Genomic DNA, 23,099 nt, shown 5'->3' with positions numbered 1-23,099 from the left:
GCACAGAGAAAACCTCAACACTGACCTAGGGAGCAAATCTACTGACGAAGATAAAGAGAAGATTCAACAGCTGGCTAGTTTTAAAATTTTAATTTTTCTGTAAATTAGGTGTTTTATCAGACTAGTATTCTAGAAGGGAAGGGAAAAGATAGGTTAGAGGAAGGAATTGCAAATAGTTGTTAGTTAATTATTCTAAGTTTTACTTTAAGAAATAAAGTTGTTAATTTTTACTTTAAGTAGTTCTTGGCCACTCGAATTTTTACAGATTACTGCATGGGATAAATCTTCTCTGTAGCTGGTTTTGAATTAAGCAGGAGGGTTTAGTCCATGTCGTAACAGATGTAAGTAGGCAATGGCCTGGGGACATGGGTCCAAGTCCCATCATGGTAGCTGCTGAGATTGGAATTCAGTTCACAAAATCAGGAACATAAAGTCCCGGTCTCAATGATAGTGATCAGGACAACTAACACTGATTGTTGTAAAAACCTATCTAGTTCACTAGTGCCGTTTAGGGAAGGAGATTCGCCATCTTTACCTGGTCTAGCCTAAATGTGATGCCAGGCCCACATCCAGTCACTCAGTTCAAGAGCAATTGAGGATGGGGAACAAATATTGCATCCCATGACATAATAAAGGGGAGAAAAAAAGGTTCATTCACAATAGCTGGTTCTGCTTCTGCCTCTACACAACTTCTATAGTTAGTGGTCACTGAGCCTGTTACAAACAGATTCTGGAAGCAAAACAGGAAACATCCTCCTAAGACTACAACGCTGCTATGTGAGCAAAACATCAAAGCTAAGTGTCATTTTTTTTAGATTCATCCAGCACAGAAAAGGTCCTTTGATTCATCAAGTTTGCACCAACATAACTACCACTAAAAGTGTGCTAATCCCAATTTCCTGCACTTGTCCTATATCCTTCTTATATTATGATATTTGAAGCATTTTTTAAAAAGATTGTAAGGTTTCCAGCCTCGACTACCTCCCCAGGCAGTGCATTTCAGATTCCCATTATCTGCTGAGTGAACAAATTTATCCACAAGTCTCCTGCCCCTTACCCTAAAATTATGCCCTCTCATGACTGGCTTTTCAACTAAGGGGAACAGCTACTCTCTATTCACCACATCCATACCCCTCATAATCTTGTGCACTTCAATCATGTCCCCTGTCAGTTTTCTCTGCTCTGAAGAAAATAACCTAAGCCTATCTAGTCTCTCCTTATAGCTCAATATCTCCATCCCAGGCAACATCTTAGTGAACCTCCTCTGTAAATGTCTCTAGTGTTAGTACATCCTTCCTGTAGTGGGGTGACCAGACTGCACATAGTATTCCAGTTGTGGCCTGACCAATGCTCTGTACCACTCCAACATTACCTCCTTGCTCTTATATTATTTGCTATGACTGATGAAAATAAGTGCCCCCAATGCCTTCTTAACAATCCTATTCACGTGCTCTGCCGATTTCAGGGATCTGTGAATAATTACCCAAAAATCCCTCTATTCCTTTAAGCTACCCAGTATCCTGCCATTCATTAAATACTCCCTCATCTTGTTTCTTCTTCCAAAGTGCATCACCTCACACTTTTTAGGGTTAAATATTATCTGCCACTGGTCTGTCCAATCGACCAACCCATCTACATATTCCTGTAACTTATAACCATCTTGTTCGTTATTAGCCACACTATCAATCTTGATGTTACCTGCAAATTTACTTAAAAATGCTGCCCCACCATTTTCATTTATATCATTTATGTATGTAACAAGCAATAAGGGCTCCAGTACTGATCCTTGTGGTACACCACTGGACACCAGCCTCCAGTCATTCAAATATCATTCTACCACTACCCTTTGTGTTCCTTTATTAAACCAGTTTCTGATCCACCTCACCACGTTTCCCTCAATTCCATGTGCCTTCTCAATCAGTCTATCATGTGGAACCTTGTCAAAAGCTTTGCTAAATCCATATAAACTACACCACTGGATATCCCTCATCCACACAATTGACCACATTTTCAAAAAGATTCTAATAAGTTTGTTTGGCATGACCTCCCTCTGACAAAGCCATGCTGACTATCCCTAATTAAACCATTTATTTCCAAGTGGGTGTTAATTTGCTCCTTCAGAATTTTCTCCAATCATTTCCTTACCACTGACATGAGACTCACTGGCGTATAATTTCCTGGTTCATCTCTACCTCCCTTCTTAAAATGTGGAACCATAATAGCCATTCTCCAGACCTATGGCACTTCCCCTTTGGCCAGAAAGGAATTAAAAATTTGTGTCAGAGTCCCTCCAATTTCCTGCCTCGCCTCCCATGACAGCCTGGGATTCAATTCATCCTAAGTCATCCATCAGTGCCATAGCTCTCCAAGATTTCTTCACTGTTTCAATTCAGGCTTCTTCCACACCAGCTATTTTAACTGTTCACCACCACTAGTGATAATGCCTTCAGTTGCTTCAGTGTAAATCTCTGAAATTTTCTTGAAGTTGTGCACCTCTCCTTTTTAGAACACTAAATCTTATTCTCTTTGACCAAACTTTTACTCAACTGCCTTATTATGTCTTCCTGTTGCTTGTCACATTTTGTTTGATACATTCCAGTGAAGTGTTTGGGACATTTTTCTAAGTTTAAAGTAGTGCATAAATGAAAGTTGTTATTATTTCTGGTAGGATTTTGCACGAGACCCATGTGCCTGCTCATGTGCTTTGAAGAATGCCACAGTATGTGGGGAAACTTCTGTATTGATCAGTATTTCGACTTCAACTAATACCACTGAATGTAAAATTGTTCATTTGCTGTTTGAGAGATTTTTCATGTTGGGTGATTACTACATTTGGCTTTATTTCCATTTTTCTGAATTTCAAAACAATCAGTTGGTTGGAAAACCCTGAATACACATGATGCTTTATAGATGCAAGTTCTTTTTGTTACTTCAGATTGCTATATAATCTGCTTCAAATCGTTTATTTTATATTAGCTCTTCTGGCTGAAGAAAAGTATCATTGACTAGGCTTACAAGTCATTCCTGACAGCTGTCTATTTCTGCTCATTCTTCCCCACTAAGTTAGGTGCTAGGAGAGAATTGAAAGTAATCCTATTCAGCCTTAAATTTTGTGGGATGACACCTTAGTCGTAAATTATTGATGGTTCAATAAAACATGACAACTCCAACATGCAGCTTGGGTCCAATAAAGCATGGTGCTCTCAAGCATTAATGAAGTTTGGCCAAGCAGAAATTGCAGTAGTGATTAGGGAAAGAAGGAAACTGATCTCTCAGTATTGATAGGTTCTCTGTATCATACCTTACATTTACCAGAGTCAAATTCTGATTATACACTTTGCATAGTTGGTCCAAATATTTGCAGAAATGTATCCCTTCTCCTAATTTATCTATCTTCTGCTCAGTTTCTTCCTCACTGTTGCCAACCATAATTGTTGGCAGTCCCATGATTTGAGGACAATATCTATTCAGGGTTGCAAGATTCTGCTCTGAATCTTCAAAAGGGCACGTGGGCCAGGATGCCATATGTGGCAGTTGTACCAGAAGAACAGAATTTGCTTCCTTTTCTTGCCTTCTCTTTTACTGCTCTGCTTCATCACTGATGTGTTAAGACCCCAAACATGATGCATCTTGATAGACTCAATGTTTTTCCACTTTGAAGGATTGCTAGGAAGGTACTTCCAGTAATAATGTCAAAGAGCGCTTCTGAGTGTCTTTGTAGAGTTCCTTGTGTTGTCTCCTGGAACAGCAGTCACTTGAGTGTTGAGAAAGCAGGACCTCGCAGGGAACCACTTTTCAGCCAACCAGACACGGTATCCAGTCCATTGCAGTTAGCTTTACAGCAGTTTTGCTGAAATATTTGTTAAGCTGGCTTCAAGAAAGACACTAGCATTTGTTAACATTGAATCCAGAGAATGTAGCAGAATCAGTGCTGGTAGAATTTCTCTAGTGTTTTTATGTGTCACTGATACAGATTCTAGGTCTTCCGGCAATACTGACAAGTGGGATATACATGTTTCTCCTTAGACTCACATTCACCTCTGAATTTAACAGTCAAATAAACTCCCTTTTCGGGATGTCCTGGTTGAAATATTGGCCAGCGGGGTTCTCTACCACTGTCCACTGTGAGTTTACCTTAATTGGTCAATAGATGCATTGGGATTCCTACAGTTCAATGTGTTCTTATCAGCAACCTCATAAATGGGGCCCAAGCTATTTGTTCACTGTACAAACTTGATGCTGAAATAGGAGACATTGAAGTCATCCTGGTCAGATCATTCCTTGTTGTATATCACACAAACCCATGAATACATGACCTAAGGTCCATCACTTTTGCCCCTGAAAAGTCCCCAGTCTATCTCAAAGTAAAGTATCTCAAAAGTTTGAACAATAGATGAAGCTAGCTGTTACACACTGCTACCACACACTGACAACTGTTGGTTTACCCCTAATAGGAATGGTAATATCAAGCCAAAAAGATGTTCTACTTATCACATGAATGAATAATTTGGTAAATGAATTTCAGTGTTGGTGTGATGTTGAGTATATTGTGTCCCAATTATGAACAGATCAAATCAAATAGCATATATATTTGGCTTTTCACAACAAGCAAGGAATTAACTAACCCAACAATTTAGCGCTTGCAAACCTCTCAGTGTCCAACAATACATGTGATTCTAAGATTGGCCAACATGTGTTAGATGTGAGCATGCAAAGAATTTTGCTGACAACCAATTCAGGATCATCTGTTGGGCTCACAGTGTAGTGTACTTATGAGAACTGGAAGCTACGTACATTATTGATAGGGGGCCTTTACAAACTGAAAGTTCATGCACAGTCACTGTGCCTATTTCAACTCAGCAAAATTGGTGATATTTTCCAGTTCATTTTTCAGGGCAATGCTGTGACCAATCAGTACTGCAAGTCATCAACTAACTATTGCATTCTCTGTAGCATTGCCTCCACTAGTAAGAGTCCACTTGTTAACCAATTAACATTCTCTTCAAATATAATAAAAATGTTACTTTCCATTTGAATTGGTATTCCTACAAATTTTCTTGATCACTGGAAGATGAAAAGTCTTGATAAAATGTAACCTTTTCCTTCTATACAAATTTTGTACTAAATATGCAGGGTGAGTACATTGAATCTTGATATGAGCAAAAGCACAGATGCCACAATGACCTCAGCTGGAATACCATCAGGGCTATAGGCTTTGTTGGTTTTTATCCATTTTATTGCTTGTTGCAGATGTCTCATTGATGGTGACCCAGCTATAAGGAGATTATGTAATGTTGATAACATCTCTGGACTATTAAGCCACACTATGAAGCTAATACTCTGAGAACTGGGGTTCAAATCCCACCATTGCAGGTGGCAAAATTTAAATTCAATTAATAAATTTGGAATTGAAAACTAGAATCAGCAATGGTGACCGTGAAATTATCATCAGTTGTTATAAAGATTCATTTGGTTCACTGATGTTCTTTAGGGTAGGAAAACTGCTATCCTTACTTGGTCTTGCAGATATGTGACTCCAGATCAACTATAATGCAGTTGACTCTTAACTGTCCTCAAAAATTCAGGATTTGGAGATGCCGGTGTTGGACTGGGGTGTACAAAGTTAAAAATCACACAACACCAGGTTATAATCCAACAGGTTTAATTGGAAGCACACTAGCTTTCGGAGCGACGCTCCTTCATCAGGTGATAGTGGAGGGCTCGATCGTAACACAGAATTTACAGCAAAAGTTTACAGTGTGATGTAACTGAAATTATACATTGAAAAATTGATTGTCTGTTAAGCAAGTACTCATGTGACTCAGCCAATGTTGTCTATCTTATACGTTGCAGGCAAGGATGCCCGGAGGCATGGTACATTGGGGAAACCGAGCAAAGGCTACGACAACGGATGAATGGGCACCACACAACAATCAACAGAAAGGAGGGTTTCCTCCCAGTTGGGGAACACTTCACTGGTCCAGGACATCCAGCCTCAGACCTTCAGGTGACCATCCTGCAAGGTGGACTTCGGGACAGGCAGCAGAGAAAAGTGGCCGAGCAGAGGCTGATAGCTAAGTTCGGTACCTATAGGGAGGGCCTCAACCGGAACCTTAGGTTCATGTCACATTACAGGTGATCACCATTGCACTACACACACATACAGATATTCCTACACACACACACTCTCTCACATACACTAGGACACAGGTACACACAGACATGCATACAGACACCCACACACACCTTTATAGACACACACACTCCCACACTCACACATGCACCCCCTCACAGACTTAAGACACTCTGCACTCACTACACACACACACACGCACTTTCTCACACTCACAACCCCCACCCCAGACAGATAGACACACACAGACAGACAAAGACCCACATGCACACATATATTTTGTGGGGTGAATTTGTACTTGCAGAGTTACATTGTACTTTGCTCAAAAACTGCATGCATTCATGTAGAACTCTGAGCTCAAAAACTGCATGAATTTATGTAAAACTCTGTTATCTCAATTTTTAGATTAGAATCAATCTAAACAGAGAACACAGGGGGCCAACTCCTTCAACATATTGTCTAGCTATCACCATTGTTAACAGCTAACCCGAGAATGCAACTTAAAAAAAAAGGTTTCGTGATTTACACATGAAAGAAGTGAAACTATCACTGTATTCTAACAGATGAAAGGCTTAACAGTCAATCAAGTTTTCAATGTATAATTTCAGTTACATCACACTGTAAATTTTTGCTATAAATTCTGTGTTACGATCAAGCCCTCCACTATCACCTGATGAAGGAGCGTCACTCCGAAAGCTAGTGTGCTTCCAATTAAACCTGTTGGACTATAACCTGGTGTTGTGTGATTTTTAACTCAAAAATTCAGAGAATGCTTGAGAAACTCAGCATCTTTTAAGAGAGGCACAGAACTGATGTTTCGGTCCAGAATGACTCCTCTTCAAAAAAAGATTCATACTGGAATCAAAGCATTAATTTTGTTTCTCTGTCCACAGATGATGCCAGACCCAATGAGTTTGTTAAGCATTCTCTGTGTTTCTTTCAGGTTTTGAGCATCCACAACATTTTGCTTTTATTGCCTTCAAAAATGGCCTACCTACCCAATCATTTCAAGGGCAATTAGGGATGGACAACACATGCTGCTCTATCTACCAATGCCCATATACCATGAAAGAATAAAGTTAAAACATAAAGATCTTACCACAGGTACTAGTAATTGCCTTAAGAATATCAGAGCATCAGTTGCCACTATAGTTGCATGGTTAAGGAGTTGTTGGAAATAATTATTTCCACCATGGACATTGTCATCCTTAAGAAGAACAACATCAACCCATGAATAAGAGGATTTTGAGCATTTTACCTTGGTTATAGATGGTGGCTTATGAAAGCTTTGCATTTTGTGATTGTTGACATATTATTATATATACCCTAGGCTTTTCTTCCCATCACTTGTTCTTTTATGTTCCAGATTTATCTTTAGGCATCAACCTTGAGTTGTTAGAATGCTGCTGTCTTGCCCTTGCAACCTTGGACTGTTCTATTAGACAATAAAGGCATCACATTTTTGTTTTAGGAGGTCACATATTGCTGATCGTTTTCTTGGAACTGATCCCAGTGATAACAATGCTCAAACCCAATGGTGTGGATGCAGCTGAGTTTAGCTCATCCTACTGTTCTGAAACTGAGTTCAGTGTGTGAAGATTTTCCAAATGGGTTGCAAGATGCTTATAAAATTCCTCCTTTCAGTCCAGCTGTTTTATAGCTGAGACACTGATCTTCCTCCTCTAGGGTCCTTTAGTTCTTGTGATGTCTTGGTGCTGCTAGCTGAATTTACCAAATTGAACGACTTGATGCTCTGTCCTTGCATGGTTTGAGTGATATAGTGCCTTGCATGGTTTGAGTGATACAGATATCACAAAGATTTTTAGCTTTATCAATGACAAAATGTAACATATGTCAAGCTTTGATCTAGAATGCTTACATGTGGTTTGTATTTGTCCTTCTGGTATGAGGAAACGTTTATTATAATGAGGTCGCATTGAAGACATTCTGCCAGCTGGAAGACACCAAATGCATTAGCTCTTCCTATGTCTCTTTTCAGAATGGTTCTTCTCGAGGTTTCAGAGTCACTGCCAATTATGGAATTAAAGTCCTCCAGAAATGTAACTTAAAAGAAGCTGCTGTCATACCAATGGTGACATCAGTTCACATAATGGGCAGAATATAGAAGGCCTTGTTATAAGATGGGCAAACAGGTGTCTCCCTATTACATATTTATTGTACATTGTTTAATAAAGCATTCTGCTTAAAAATATTTGCTCCTTGTATGTCACTGAGCATGTTTAAAATATGGTGGTAATTGTAAAAATCAAAAAATTCTTCAATGGCACAATTAAAATGACACCCAGCAGTACCCAGTCCTAGAATGAAAATTTAAATAAAGAACAGCAACAGCAATATTCCAATACTAAAACATACATGGCAGAAACGTAGACATAGAAACAGCAGGACCAGCAATGGCCCATTTAGCCCTGCAGATCTGCTCCGCCATTCAGTATGTTCATGGCTGATCATTTAATTCAGGCCTGTCTTCTTGCTTTCTCCAGATACTCTCTGATCCCTTTAGCCCTTAGAACTATATCTATCTCCTTCTTGAAAATATTCAATGCTCTAGACTCTACCGCTTTCTGTGGCAGAGAATTTCACAGGCTCACAATCTCTGAGTGAAGAAATTTCTCCTCATCTCAGTCCTAAATGGTTTAGCCTGTCCCTTAGACTTTGAGCCCTGGTTTTGGACTCCCCAGTCATTGGGAACATCCTTCCTGCATTTTATAGGTTTCTATGAGATTCCACTCTGCCCCCCCGCCTTCATTGTTCAAACTCAATGAATACACTACTAACTGATCCAATCTCTCTTCATATGTCAGTTTTGCCATCCCAGGAACCAATTTGGTAATCTTCGCTGCACTCCTTCCATAGCAACAATATCATTCTTCAGAAAAGGAGAACAAAATTGCACACAATACTTCAGGCATATCTCACCATGACCCTATACAATTGCAGCAGATATCCCTGCTCATGTAATGGAATTCTCTTGCTGTGAAGGTCAACATGCCATTTACTTTCTTCACCTGCATGTTTACTTTCAATTATTGATGTACAGGGTGATCTAGATCTCTTTGGGAAAAGGGAAGGTGCAATCTACTGTCATTCAGATAATAATCTGCCTTTCTGTTTTTGCTATCAAAGCGGATTACCTCACATTTATCCACATTATACTGCATCTGCCATGCATTTATCCACTCATTCAATGTATCCAAATCACACTGAAGTAACTCTGCATCCTCTTCATACCTCACCTTCCCACCTGGCTTTTTATCATCTGCAAACTTGGAGATATTACATTTACTTCCCTCACCTAAATCATTAATAAATATTGTGAATAGCTATGGTCCAAGCCCTGATCCCTATGGTATACCACTACTCACTGCCTGCCACTCAGAAAAAGACCTGCTTATTCTTTGTTTCCTGCTTGACAAGAGTTCTCTATCCAAGCAGTTCTCTATCCATGTGTGTAGAATTAAACAAAACAGGCTGAGATTAGAACAGACAGTCTCAGTCTGATAAAACAAAACAAAAAAATGGTAGAGTACGGCAGCTGCATTTGGCAGAGATTGGAATGGGCAGATACAAGCAGTAAGAGAAATTAACAGAAATCATGACAAATGGGTAAATGACTTCATATGGACTCATAACCAGCAAAGTTCAATCCAATTCTTGACAATATACTCCAATATATCTTAGTTATGGAGCAGGCCCCATCAAGATTATTCATTACTAAGCAGATAGCTTACTTCGATCTCCAACTTAACTAAAAGATGGATGAATCACAAGATCATAACAAATCAGGACAATTCGGGTCAGAATTCCTGATACTGTTCATAGTTCTGGAGAATCTGAGCATGCCTTATCACATTACATGAAGAATAAATGCCCAATCAGTCCACGTCAAGGAAGGTCAAACAGGAAATTAAGTCAATGATTGAAGCCTCACCACAAGCCTCCCCTCAGTGGTGAGGGGAACAGATAGAAAAGTAAGCATATTAGAATACAGGTTAATGAATAAAAATGCAAGTTATCAGGGACATTACGATTACTTGTTGGGTGGTACATGGAAGCAGCATCAGTCAGCAAGCAGTGATGTCAGGTCATACGATGGGCAATATGTAAAAGGTATTACTGTAAGATGGCATGCAGTGATCTTTCCCTATTATATATAAATTGTACATAGTTCAATCAAAGATTTGGATTACAAAGACTTAGTCTACTTCTGTCTCTGAGCACATTTGCAACAATAGATCTTTTCTTTTGGATTGGCAATAAGGATTTATCAATGTCAGAATAAAACATTTTCTTAATGTCTTCATGTCTGAGTCAAGGGTCAGCGCATAAGAAAAATTGACTGCGGCAAATTAATTATGGATAAGCAGTGGGTGAAATTAGCCTATCCTTTATATAGTTGTTGGCAGGGAATCCAGGATCTTATTCAAGAAAGCAATGTCAACTCTGTAGGTTCACTGATAATTTTGTCTTTCCTTCAACTGCCAGGAAGGACAGTACGGAGAGCAGCAATGTCACTTCGGAATCTTGACAGTTCATGTGATATGATTGCAATTCCTCTGTCCAGACAGCCACATTTAACATTATCTAAGAGTACTCTAACATTTCAAATTCCAAAATTTAGAGTTTTCTTTCTCTGACCAGAAAGATGGAGCATGTACCCCTAGTCTGAAGAAAGTAGGCAGACTATTTTTAGGGAACCTTTTCTAGATCTTCCTGCATTTGGGATGAGCAGATAGTATCTTAAAGCTCATTCACAGATGATGCTACAAAAGGTATCTCTGACACATCAGGACAGGTGTCCAATGACCTTTACGGTATGCAGATCCTTGATTTGAGATCCCTGATTCACAGCCCTTTCCCTGTTGTTAATTCTCTATCACCATAGGACTTGACAAATAGACTTGGGAGAACATTGTGCATTACTTAATTTAACACAGAGATCTTGGGTGTTTTCATTATTCCCACAAACATGAAGGGCTGGTGGTCATAGTTTGGTGATGTTTTGAGCCACAATGAATGGGACCACCTTGCTGCTGCAGACACATTCATCTTCATAGTTGCTGAGGCACAATGTTCCTTCACCTGTTTTGCTGTTGAGGGCTATTTGGAATGAACTTTGGCATCTTCTTCCTCTTGTCCTTGCCACTGCCTTGCTCCTACCAGGAGCAAGGAGTTCCTGATGATATCAGTGAAGAGTCAACAAAGTATCCAAGCCTTTCCACCCCTGTCAAGATGGTGATCCATAGAGGGGCCAGCTGAAATAATGGTGCTGTCATACAATGTTACTACTGTATCTATGCTTCTGTTAAAAGTATTAAGTATTGCACATTGGAGTTTGGAGACACTAGGTTCATTATGGATATAAACATTTAAACACATAGTGAGGCTATAAGATTCAACATTTCTCATGATTAAGAGCTTTCAACATAGCGCGTAAAAACTGTTTCTGAACGTTGCTGGGTAGAGTTTTCCAAGTTGAATGAAAATGAGAGGAAAATTAAAAAGAGAAAAAAAAATGATGAAAAAGTAACTAATTTTATTACTGATTCATTTTCATTTAAATTATATTTTAATTATTATTGAAGGAAGTAAAAGAGAATTCCAATTCTAAAAGCTACTAGACTGAAAGACAACTAGGCTGGTGTTCATGTTGAGGCTGTAAGGCAGGGAAGGTAGCCTGGAACTAGGAGCAGGAGCTATGATGTGAGCCTGGGGAATAATGTACTGTGAGCCTGATTATTACTGCAGTGTGATTTGGTTCAGTAGTCCAACTTTGTTTTTTATGTTGAGAATTTCAAATAAAAAAATGCTGCTTTGGTGAAGTTTCTGCATTTTTGGCTATTAAAAGGCAAAATGGTACAATACACACTACAGCAGTATGCTTGACAATGCTTTATACATTTAATCAAGAAAAACTATTTTCACATCAACATCCATACCAAAACATTTAGTGCTTCTGAAATGGTATTTTCTTCACTGTTTATTAGCCTGAAAGAGGCATCAGGTACAAACTTAAGAGGTGTCAGTGATCAGTGATTAACATTAAAAGGATGCTTCACACAACTGGCAAAGCAAGGAACAGGAATATAACCTGTCCACTAACCTGTTAATACAGTATGCAGAAATATAGAAAACATGACTAGGTGTAGGCCGTTTGGCCCTCGAAGCCTGCTCCACCATTCAGTACAATAATGGCTGATCATCCAACTCAGTACCCCATTCCCTCTTTTGCCTCATACCCTTTGATCTCTTTAGCCCTAAGAACAATATCTATCTCCTTTTTGAAAGATAAACTGTTATTGCCCTTAGCTGCCTTTATACTTTAATTTAGTACACAGTACAAAAAACAAGGGATTCAAATATCCTGCGCTGAGTCAGCATTGTCTCCTTTTCAAATAAACAAATATTTAAGAGACAACTGTTTCCTGGGGCTTTCTGCACAGCATGCCTTGACTAATCAGAATTACCTGCCTTGATTTCAATTTAAACAAAAGCACTGAAGATAACCATTCCTCAGTATCATCTCCATGACAACAACTTAATCAATCAAAGTTTATTTGGCAGCCAATCAACACCTCTATCAATCAGAGACCAATCAACACCTTTTCCTCATGCAGTATAAATTGATGTTCCCTTCTAAATTTCATGTAATTTTGCTCTGAAGACTGCAAGACATAAAGCTCAGTCTTTTTTTTTCCAGCAACACTTAGTTAATTTAATTCAAAATGACTGATAGTACAATGAATAGGTTCAGAATCATAGTATAGGGAGTGAAAATCTGTTCATCATTCCCGTTTGTCTCATGCCAGCCTTGGCTGACTGTTAGCTATTTGCTAGTACGCCAGGGTTCAAGCACCCCCAGAGAATTGGGCACTGACAATCTAGATTTCAGTATAATACTGAGGAGTGCTTCAATAGCAGAGGTACTGTATTTTGAATGAGACTTCATGGCCGTCTCAGGTGAATGTAGCATGTATTCTTTGAACACAAGCCGAGAAGGCTTTCTGGTGTCCTGGTCAATACCTATTCTTGAACTGTCATCACTAAAAATGACTTATTGGATCGTTAATCCTATTCCAGTTATCGGGACAGTGCTATCCCCAAAATTGGTGAGTATGTTATGCTACATAACAATGGTGGTTGAGGAAGATGCTACTAGGATGCATTTTTATTCTTAGTCATTGATCTGAATGGAAACGTGAGCGTGAATATGGGACCCTGGACAAAGGTGAGATCAGAACAAATTTCAAAGGTTCTCATAGTAAAACAACTTAATGACACCCACTTCAGAGGCTTGTGTGTGAATGGTGGTCATTTAAGCAAAGCACCCAGCTCTTCCCTTGGAACTGTATTCTAGCGTGAGTCAATATCACAGGGAACAAAAAGAAAATAGGGAGCTTTTCAATTAATCATGCAACTCAGAGTAACAATTGAGTAAATTCTACTGAATTATTCCAGAAAATGTTATCACTTGACAGAACAATGCAAGTTATTATCATCCCTTTCCTTTTGCTTGGGTTTTATCTGTTGTTTATTCCTCTTGTTAAGAGGATGAGAATGATCCTGCACAAATCTGACTACACCACTGTGTGGTCAGTAGTAAATGATGTAAAAGTGGGTTTGGGTCATTTACTCCACTTCAGTACCTATGTGAGAGTATGTGAATATCTCTTCATATCACAACTGATGGAAGGTTAGTAACTTTTCTGTTACTATTCACAGTTGCTGCTGGACATACTGAGTATTTCTACTATTTATTGATTTAATAATTTGATTTCTACTATTTATTCATTTATTGATTTAATAATTTAACAATGATGGAAATTGAATCAGATCCATCAGATTTACAATTATTTATACCTATAGAGTGTAGTAAGCCACTTGAGTGAATAAATATCAAAAGTAAATGAAGAATTACAACTCACCAATAATAACATTTAGGGCACAAAGAAAAATACATAACAAAACAAACATTGGTAATCAGACAATAACTTGAATCAGAACAGAACTGTAAATTGAGCATCAAACCTCAAAGTCACCATTTATTTTCTATACAAAAGCATATATTTAAGTCATTACTAAGTGTTCAACCTTATGAAATGCCACAAATAGAACTGGATTTTAATTATGTTGACTGCTAACATTAGAATCCAGGATCAAGAAGGTGTTAATCCCTACACACAGTTCAAGCAAACCTTGTTGAAGTTAAACCTATAGGATATTTTCTCAAAATTTCTTTATGACTAGATTCCAAGCATTAAAGGTCTTCTGCCAACTAAATTAGAAACTGAACAGATTGGTAATCCTATTTCTCAGAGAGGGGAATTTTTGAATGATTGCTATTCACAGTATGTGTAAGGATACAGTAGATTAGATTACTCTGTACTATTTCTCTCAAGGGTGTTCCTCTTCAGACTTCATAACCAAATCTTGCAGAATTATAGGTTTTCAGTACTAAATGCATTGTTTGGCAATAACGATCTGAATATGTAGTGAAAGCATTGTTACATTTTGCTCACATGAGGATCACGTGTAAATTATATAAATTGATTTGAAAGCAAATTCATTTAATTTGTGCTATATTGTAACATTGCAATTCAAGAGAGACTGCTTGAGAGATTCAAAGTTTGTGCATGCCCAACTCGAGGTTTGCAGAGATCTCTTGCTGATTAAATCAGAAACTGAACAGATGGGCGATGTGAGGGGACATTCCAGTGGCACCACAGGCCAGTCAACTGTCTATTGTTTTGCAATTATAACAACTGCTCGTGGAGTTTGAAAGTAATTTTCCTTTTGTTACTTATTGCTCAACATCACAATTTATATTATTTCATAATTTAACAGCCCACTTAATCAAACTACTAGATACAACACTTCTCAAAACATTTGCATTATATCAGAGATGCTCACGTTGATTGTTTTAAAATTAGTAGGAGCAAATGTTTCTTATACCATGTTACTGATTACATTATTATCTTTCCAGTAATGAGACATGCACAACTACCGACCTCAACTTGGCATGAAATGTACTGTCCAATGAACATAATCACAAAGAAATTCAATTCAATTCATAAAAATAGCACTACCATGAAATATGTCACTGTAAACATAAAACAAAGTACTAAGTATAATGTCAGGTTGGATTTTCCCATTAGTTTTGGATTATTTCCAACATTAGGTCCAAATGGAGATTCGAAGTCACACATACAGGCAATGTGCTCAATGGTACAATTTTCTGAGGCAGTCTCCACCATCTCTGCACTGCCCACTTAGAGTGGGTTCAGAAGTTCTTGATGCCATGGTTTCAATTTTTAAGGGACTGATCACTCTGGAGACTCATGCGCTTCACCAGGATAAGTTGGCACTGCTGATTCATGTTGGACACCACAAATGTGCCTCAACATGACATGGTTCAGAGGCATTTATTCAAAGTAAAAGTCATCAAGGGTGAAGTTGATAGGTACTTGAGTACATCAGTTGAGAGGGAAAAAGTGAGGACTGTAGATGCAGGAGATCAGAGTTGAAGAGCGTGGTGCTTGAAAAGCACAGCTGGTCAGGCAGCATCCGAGGAGCAGGAGAATCGACGTTTCAGGTATAAGCTCACCCGAAACGTCGATTCTCCTGCTCCTCGGATGCTGCCTGACCAGCTATGCTTTTCCAACACCACACTCTTGAAGTACAACATTTGAGCCTGTTGTAATAGTAGTTCCTCTTTGGGATATGGAGGCTCCTATTTCATTGATCTGCATCCAGGAAGGCTATGTTAGATGGCAGCTTTCATGTGTTGGGTTGCTGCTCCAACAAGGAAAATACCATTGAGCATGCAAAATCAGACCTAATTCAGTGTGAAATCAGCATAATTGGATGACTGTCTCTAATAGTTTGTCAGTCTGGGTCTCCACCTATCTGAAGAAACTGCCCTAGATGGTGGAATGCGTAATGTTCTAGTGTGAATCCCTCCTTGTTTGCCCCTCTCATCTCCAACACAGAAAATTCAACCCAATGATTTCATAAACAGTTTACCAATGATTATTATAATTGTATTTTTCTCCATTACAACACAGCATCTAGTTATACAGTGCATTTAATATAATGAAAAATCTGAAAAGTACTCACAGAAGCGACCATCAAACCAGGTGTCACAGTAAGCAAAATTAAAATTTTAGGCTAACTGACACATAGACTTGGTCAAACGTAGGTTTAAATGGAAGGAATCTTAGAGCAGTACTGAAGCAGCTAAAGGCAATGGTGAGGTGAAGAAAATTAGACACATGTAAAAGGACAAAATTGAAAGAGTGCAGAAATCTCAGAATATTGTAAGGTTTGGAGAGGATATAGAGGTACTGTTTTGTACCTGGAAGCAAATCAGGAACAGCATAGTGGCTCAGTGGCTAATACTGCTGTCTCACTGTGCTAGGGATCGGGTTTGGTTCCACCCTGTGTGGAGTTTGCACATTCTCCCTGTATCTATGTGAGTTTCCTCCCACAGTCTAACGTGCTGGCTAGGTTGATTGACCATGCTTGAAACTTTATTGCTGGAACAGCACAGCAGGTCAGGCAGCATCCAGGGAACAGGAGATTCGACGTTTCGGGCACAGGCCCTTCTTCAGGAATGAGCAGAGAGTGTTCAGCAGGAGAAGATAAAAGGTAGGGAGGAGGGACTTGGAGGAGGGGCGTTGGAAATGTGATAGGTGGAAAGAGGTCAAGGTGAGGGTGATAGGTCGGAGTAGGATGGAGGCGGAGAGGTCAAGAAGAAGACTGCAGGTCAGGAAGGCGGTGCCGGGCTGGAGGGATTCGGCTGAGACAAGGTGGGGGGAGGGGGGATGAAGAAACTGGTGAAGTCCAAGTTCATCCCCTGTGGTTGGAGGGTTCCCAGTCGGAAGATAAGACGCTCCTCCTCCGACCGTCGCGTTGTTGTGGTTTGGCGGTGGATGAGTCCAATGACCTGCATATCCTCGGTGGAGTGGGAGGGGGAGTTGAAATGCTGTGCTACAGGGTGGTTGGGTTGGTTCGTCCGGGTGGCCCAGAGGTGCTCTCTGAATCGCTCCGCAAGTAGGCGGCCTGTCTCCCCAATATAGAGGAGGCCACACCGGCTGCAGCGGATGCAGTAGATGATGTGGGTGGAGGTGCAGGTGAATCTGTGGCGGATATGGAAGTTTCCTTTGGGGCCTTGGAGAGAAGTGAGGGGGGAGGTGTGGGCGCAAGTGTTGCACCTCCTCCGGTTGCAAGGGAAGGTGCCGGGAGTGGAGGTTGGGTCGGTGGGGGGTGTGGATCTGACAAGGGAGTCGCGGAGGGAGTGGTCTCTACGGAAAGCTGATAGGGGAGGGGAGGGAAATATATCCTTGGTGCTGGGGTCTGTTTGGAGGTGGCGGAAGTGACGGCGGATGATGCGCTGTACATGGAGATTGGTGGGGTGGTAGGTGAGGACCAGTGGGGTTCTGTCCTGGTGGCGGTTGGAGGGGCGGGGCTCAAGGGCGGAGGAGCGGGAAGTGGAGGAGATGCGGTGGAGGGCACCGTCGACCACGTCGGGGGGGAAATTGCGGTCCTTGAAGAAGGAGGCCATCTGTGTTGTACGTATTTTGAACTGGTCCTCCTGGGAGCAGATGCGGCGGAGACGAAGGAATTGGGAGAATGGGATGGCGTTTTTACAGGGGGCAGGATGGGAGGAGGTGTAGTCCAGGTAGCTGTGGGAGTCGGTTGGTTTGTAGTAGATGTCCGTGTTGATTCGGTCGCCTGAGATAGAAACAGAAAGGTATAGGAAGGGGAGGGAGGAGTCCGAGACTGTCCAGGTGAATTTGAGGTCGGGGTGGAAGGTGTTAGTGTAGTGGATGAACTGTTCAACCTCCTCGTGGGAGCACGAGGTAGCGCCGATACAGTCATCAATGTAGCGAAGGAAAAGATGGGGGGTGGGGCCAGTGTAGTTGCGGAAGATGGATTGTTCCACATACCCTACGAAGAGGCAGGCATAGCTGGGGCCCATGCGGGTGCCCATGGCTACTCCTTTTGTTTGGAGAAAGTGGGAGGATTGGAAAGAAAAGTTGTTCAGGGTGAGGACCAGTTCGGTTAGTCGAAGGAGGGTGTCGGTGGAAGGGTACTGGGTGGTACGGCGGGAAAGGAAGAAGCGGAGTGCTTTGAGTCCTTCGTGATGGGGGATGGAGGTGTACAGGGACCGGATGTCCATGGTGAAGATGAGGCGTTGGGGACCAGGGAAGCGGAAATCCTGGAGGAGGTGGAGGGTGTGGGTGGTGTCACGAACGTAGGTGGGGAGTTCTTGGACTAATGGGGACAGGACCGTGTCGAGGTATGCCAAGATGAGTTCGGTTGGGCAGGAGCAGGCTGAGACGATGGGTCGTCCGGGGCAGTCAGGTTTGTGGATTTTGGGCAGGAGGTAGAAGCGGGCGGTGCGGGGTTGTGGGACTATGAGGTTGGAGGCAGTGGATGGGAGATCCCCCGAGATGATGAGGTTATGGATGGTCTGGGAGATGATGGTTTGGTGGTGGGGGGTGGGGTCATGGTCAAGGGGACGGTAGGAGGAGGATTGACCATGCTAAATTGTCCACAGTGTCTAAGGATGTGTAGGCTAGATGGGTTAGCATGAGCAATGTGGGGTTAGAGGGATGGGGTGAGTCTGGCTGAGATGGGTTGGTGTGGACTTGATTGGCCAAATAGTCTGCTTCCATGCTATAGGGATTCTCTGTGTAAAAGGAAATCGTTTTTATTATTTTAAAAATATTTATTCACTGTAGCCATAATGTTTGTGTTACATGGTGGAAATGTTATTGAGTTATACCTGTAGATAATGTTGTGCTTTAAAATAAATATTTTGCAAATAAGAGATAAATTAATTTTACAAGTCATAAACTTTCCAAAATCTGTGTCATTTAAGTAAGAAAATGTGTAAACTTGTTTTAAATAGTAACAAAATGAAATCTTCTGAAGTTAAAAAGAGTTAAAATGGACAGTAGGTGATTAAAAAAAAGAACAATTTCTAATTGCAGCTTAGGTACTGTGAAGGACTAACACAGATATACTACATCCACAACATCTTTTTGCAGTTTTTATCCTCTGAATGAAATTTCCATTATACCATTGTGTTTGAATTTTTATGCAGGGCATCCACTTGTAATGATTTTATTTTCAATTTTAAGACTTATCATCGCTCTGCGACTCCTTTAAAACATACCTGCACAGTTATTATTGTCCGAGCATTTTCATTTGAAAGAGCCAGAGATTTGGCCAGTCCTGCTTGGCTGTAAAGGCCTTGTTGTTTGCTGTACTCCACTAGTGCCTTATGCATCCTGGTATGCAGTACAGAGAGCTGATGGGATTGAAAAAAAAGTCAAAGTAGGAGGGGAAATTAATGGCAGTGTTCAAAAAGAATGATGGAGAGAATACAGAAAGTAGTCAATAGCCCATTCTATACTGTATAGGCCTGACAGGAATTTCACAGTCTCTTGATTTTTCAGCCCACTCATGTGCATTCATCAGAATCCAGTCACATCTGGCTGCTAGGACGGGGGGTTAATTTTCTCTAAATGCTTCAGCAATTTTGTTCTAGCTGAGGCAAACCAGTGACTGCAAAGCTGATGAGTAAAACATTTTTGTTTCACTCAGTTCCATAAACGTAGCTAGAGATTTATTTTACCCTTTTGTTTAAAAGCAACATGCTTTTGATGTTGTTCAAACTGCATAAATTGGCCCCACCTAGTCTTTAGGATGTAAAATTAAAATACTTTGATGGACATGTTAGCTGTTTTTATTCCTGTAAAGCTTATCATGGCCTAGCAGCATGTGCTTTAGAGCATGACAAAACTAAAGAGCATTAAGCAGCCATCAGCTGCTGTAGGAGAACAATAAAAGAAAAGAAATTTCCAGAAAAAACGTAACATGCATCTACTTTACTATGATAGGAAAAAAGGCAACTGTTTTCAGTCACACTGGGAGTAATGCCTTATAATTAAGTTTTACATCCAAAAATTGTTGGGAGTTTTGAGAATATAAGGTAAAATAGGAAATATACACTGCTTACTAGGGACCTAAATGGGTTTATATTGTGGATTAGAAAAAAAAATCTTCAAACAAGTGAACGCTAAAATCAAATCCATTGTCCAAATCTGTGCAAGTTTTAGTATTAGATAAATTAAATAAAAAGATTAAATATTTTGTAAGAATATGTTTACACATTGATGTACATCTATTACCATATTTTTATCAAGACATACAAAATATTCAGCAGTAAAAACTGAGAAACATTAATGTGACATCATATGAATTTATTGATAGAGAAACAATAAACAGAGGTGGCTTATGATGCAATTTAGCAGAAAACATTCATTGACTGTCAGAGAATAAAAAAAGTAAAAGAAATTGCAATTCCTTTGTTCTATATGCAATTTCCACCAGAACTTTTGCCATATTAGAATGATGTTTGAAACAAGCAAGTTAATTTTCCAGTGTGATGGTATCTTTTTGCTGCGTGGCTAAGCAGACTACAGATCTAACAACTGAATATAAAAGATGGCTATTATATCATTGTTTATAAATTACAGATCAAATGATTTACAAAAAAAATGGTGGACTTCTCAACAATGCTGAGGCTTTTTTTATAGTTCTCTAGAATGCTATTGCAATTACAAAAAAATTAGAAGTCACAAATTGATTTTTTGAGCAACATAAATATACATTAAAATGCAAAGAATTTTAAAGTTATATTTAAAGTATGATTATAAAGTACTTGGCTCATGCTGTGTGAATTCAATTTTAAATTCCTCATGAGTCCAAGATAGGTCTTTGATCAGATACGTGTGAAATTTGTTTTTTTAGATCTATTTTCAGCTGACTAACCAGTGTGTTACTTTGCTGCAAGGGGACATGAATGTTCCATTTGGTCTTTGTGGTACCTCTAGCATGTCAAGGTTGAGAGGATCTCATTGTTTTGTGCTAAGGTAGACATGATTGTATCAGAAAGAATAGTATGAACAAACCTTGCAACCTCTCAACTTTCTGTGTGTTGTCAGATTGCTTGGACTCCAGTGCTTGGTTGGGGGAAGCTGTGATGGTATTGGAGAGAAGATAAAACTTCCTCTAATTAAATTGGGAAGATTGAACCCATTGCCTTCAACCCATTGCTATCGACCTACTGATTTCATCACTGTATCAGGCTGGACCAATAACCAGGAACCTCAATATCTTGTTTGATCCTCACAATGCCTATCCTCACTATGAAAACAATGACTCACTTAAAGGCAAGCAAAATAATTTGTCTTTCCTCCTACCGCTTTCATTTGCTGTTGAAACTCTCATGCATGCTTTTGTCATCTCTACACTACAATGTTCTCCTTCCATTCCTCTTGTGGAATACTTTTAGGTGTAAAACATATAGTTTATGGGAAAACATTCTGATAGGGAAGGCATAACAGCCATCTGTCAACTACAATATTAAAATCAGGAAGAACTGACTATCCTTTTTTATACTTTTTACAGACTTTGCCCTGGGCTCTGAAGTTTGCAACCAGGAAATTATGGACACTCTTACCAGTTAATAAATTAGAGTTCTAGCAACATTTGCCCCTTTGAGAATCCAATTTTCTGATACATATATTTATATGTCATTCAAAAATGTAGCTTTTTTAAATGGACCTTCAACTACAATACAATGAACTGTTAATAAGAAGATGTAAATTTAAATACTCTGATTTCTCTGAATAAAGGATTTCTGCCATTTATTACTAAATAACATAACTTTTAAATTTGTTCTTGGAATATTTTTAGAAAAGCCAGCCTAGAAGTACGGGACACTGTTTAAAATAAGGGGTCTCCCATTTTAAGACAGCGATGATGAGAGAATTTTTCTCCTGGAGGATGATTAGTCTGTAGAAATCCCTTACCCAGAGAGTGGTGGAGGAGCATCACTGAATACTTTTAAAGCTGAGTTAGATAGATTGTTGACTGAGAAGGGAGTCCAAGCGAGTCAAAACAGTACAGCTGACATCACCATCAGCTCACCCATAATCTTATGCCAATGATGGAGTTGAATGGCCTACTCCTGGTTCGATTTCATACATTTGTTTGTTCATTTATTGCCCTTTTCAACAGCATCCCATCTGAGCGTGATGCTTGCTTTCTTAAACTGCTATGATCCAAGTGGTGAAATTAAACTGTATGTGGTTCGATTGAGCCTTTGGGAATCTGACCCAGAATGAATGGTGTGTGAATTGAAGATCATAGTGTCCCACACTATGTCTTTTTCCTTCAAGTGGTGGAGTTGTGAATTTGGGAGATACCACTGATGAAACTTTGGAGCACTGATGCTGTTTATCCTAAAACAGTATATATTACAGCCACAGTGTGCAATTAGTTTATATTTAAGGTAGTAGATTAGCTGTCAATCAAGCAAACTGCATTGCCCAAGATGGATCAAGCTTTTTGAAGTTGTTAGAACTGCACTCAACCATGCAAGTGATAAGTATTCCATTGTGATGCTTGCAGTGCTATGTTGGGGCAGGCTAGCTTTGGGAACCAGAAGTGAGCTACTTTGCACGGATTAGCCGGGCTCTAGCCTACTCAAACAGCTACAGCCCTTAATATTGCTGATTGAGTTGAGCTTCTGGTGTCAATAATAGCTCATTTGGTTTAAACAAGAGCCAAGGTTCGTCCTTGTTTAAGACGATTATTGCCTAGACACTGCGAGGAGCTAATGCTGTATACTTATCAGCTCATACTTGAAAGCTGTATAGGGCTTGTTGAATGTGGGACTGACTGCTTCATGAACAGAAAAGTTAAACATGGAGCTGAATCATCACAAGCAAACACCCATTTTTCTGGCCTTATTATCCAAGGATGTTCATTGAAGAAGCAGCTGAAGGTGGTTCGGCCTAGGATATCATGCTGAGATACTTCTGCAGCAATATTTTTTGGAAGTAAATGGGACAAATTTAGATCACTA

The 23,099-nt window shown here is 39.8% G+C and overlaps 1 protein-coding gene across 4 annotated transcripts in view; it reads right to left on the bottom strand.

Moving 5' to 3' along the window:
* ccdc178 (coiled-coil domain containing 178) overlaps positions 1 to 23,099 on the bottom strand; it is a 399,216-nt gene that overhangs the window by 40,084 nt on the left and 336,033 nt on the right. For 3 of the 4 annotated variants that reach the window (XM_043688275.2, XM_087986447.1, XM_043688278.2), the window contains one exon: positions 19,338 to 19,472. The exons of the other annotated variant lie outside the window; for it this stretch is intronic. In XM_043688275.2, coding sequence (XP_043544210.2) covers positions 19,338 to 19,472 — 135 coding nt within the window. The remainder of the gene's footprint in view (positions 1 to 19,337; positions 19,473 to 23,099) is intronic. 4 annotated transcript variants of the gene reach the window in all.

This window comes from Chiloscyllium plagiosum, unplaced genomic scaffold, assembly GCF_037043375.1.
Source record: "Chiloscyllium plagiosum isolate Xiang-an unplaced genomic scaffold, Cpla_swu_hap1 HiC_scaffold_4, whole genome shotgun sequence".
Classification (NCBI taxonomy): Eukaryota; Metazoa; Chordata; class Chondrichthyes; order Orectolobiformes; family Hemiscylliidae; genus Chiloscyllium; species Chiloscyllium plagiosum.
The sequence above is the reverse complement of the archived record's forward strand: the minus strand, read 5'-3'. Positions and strand labels throughout refer to the sequence as shown.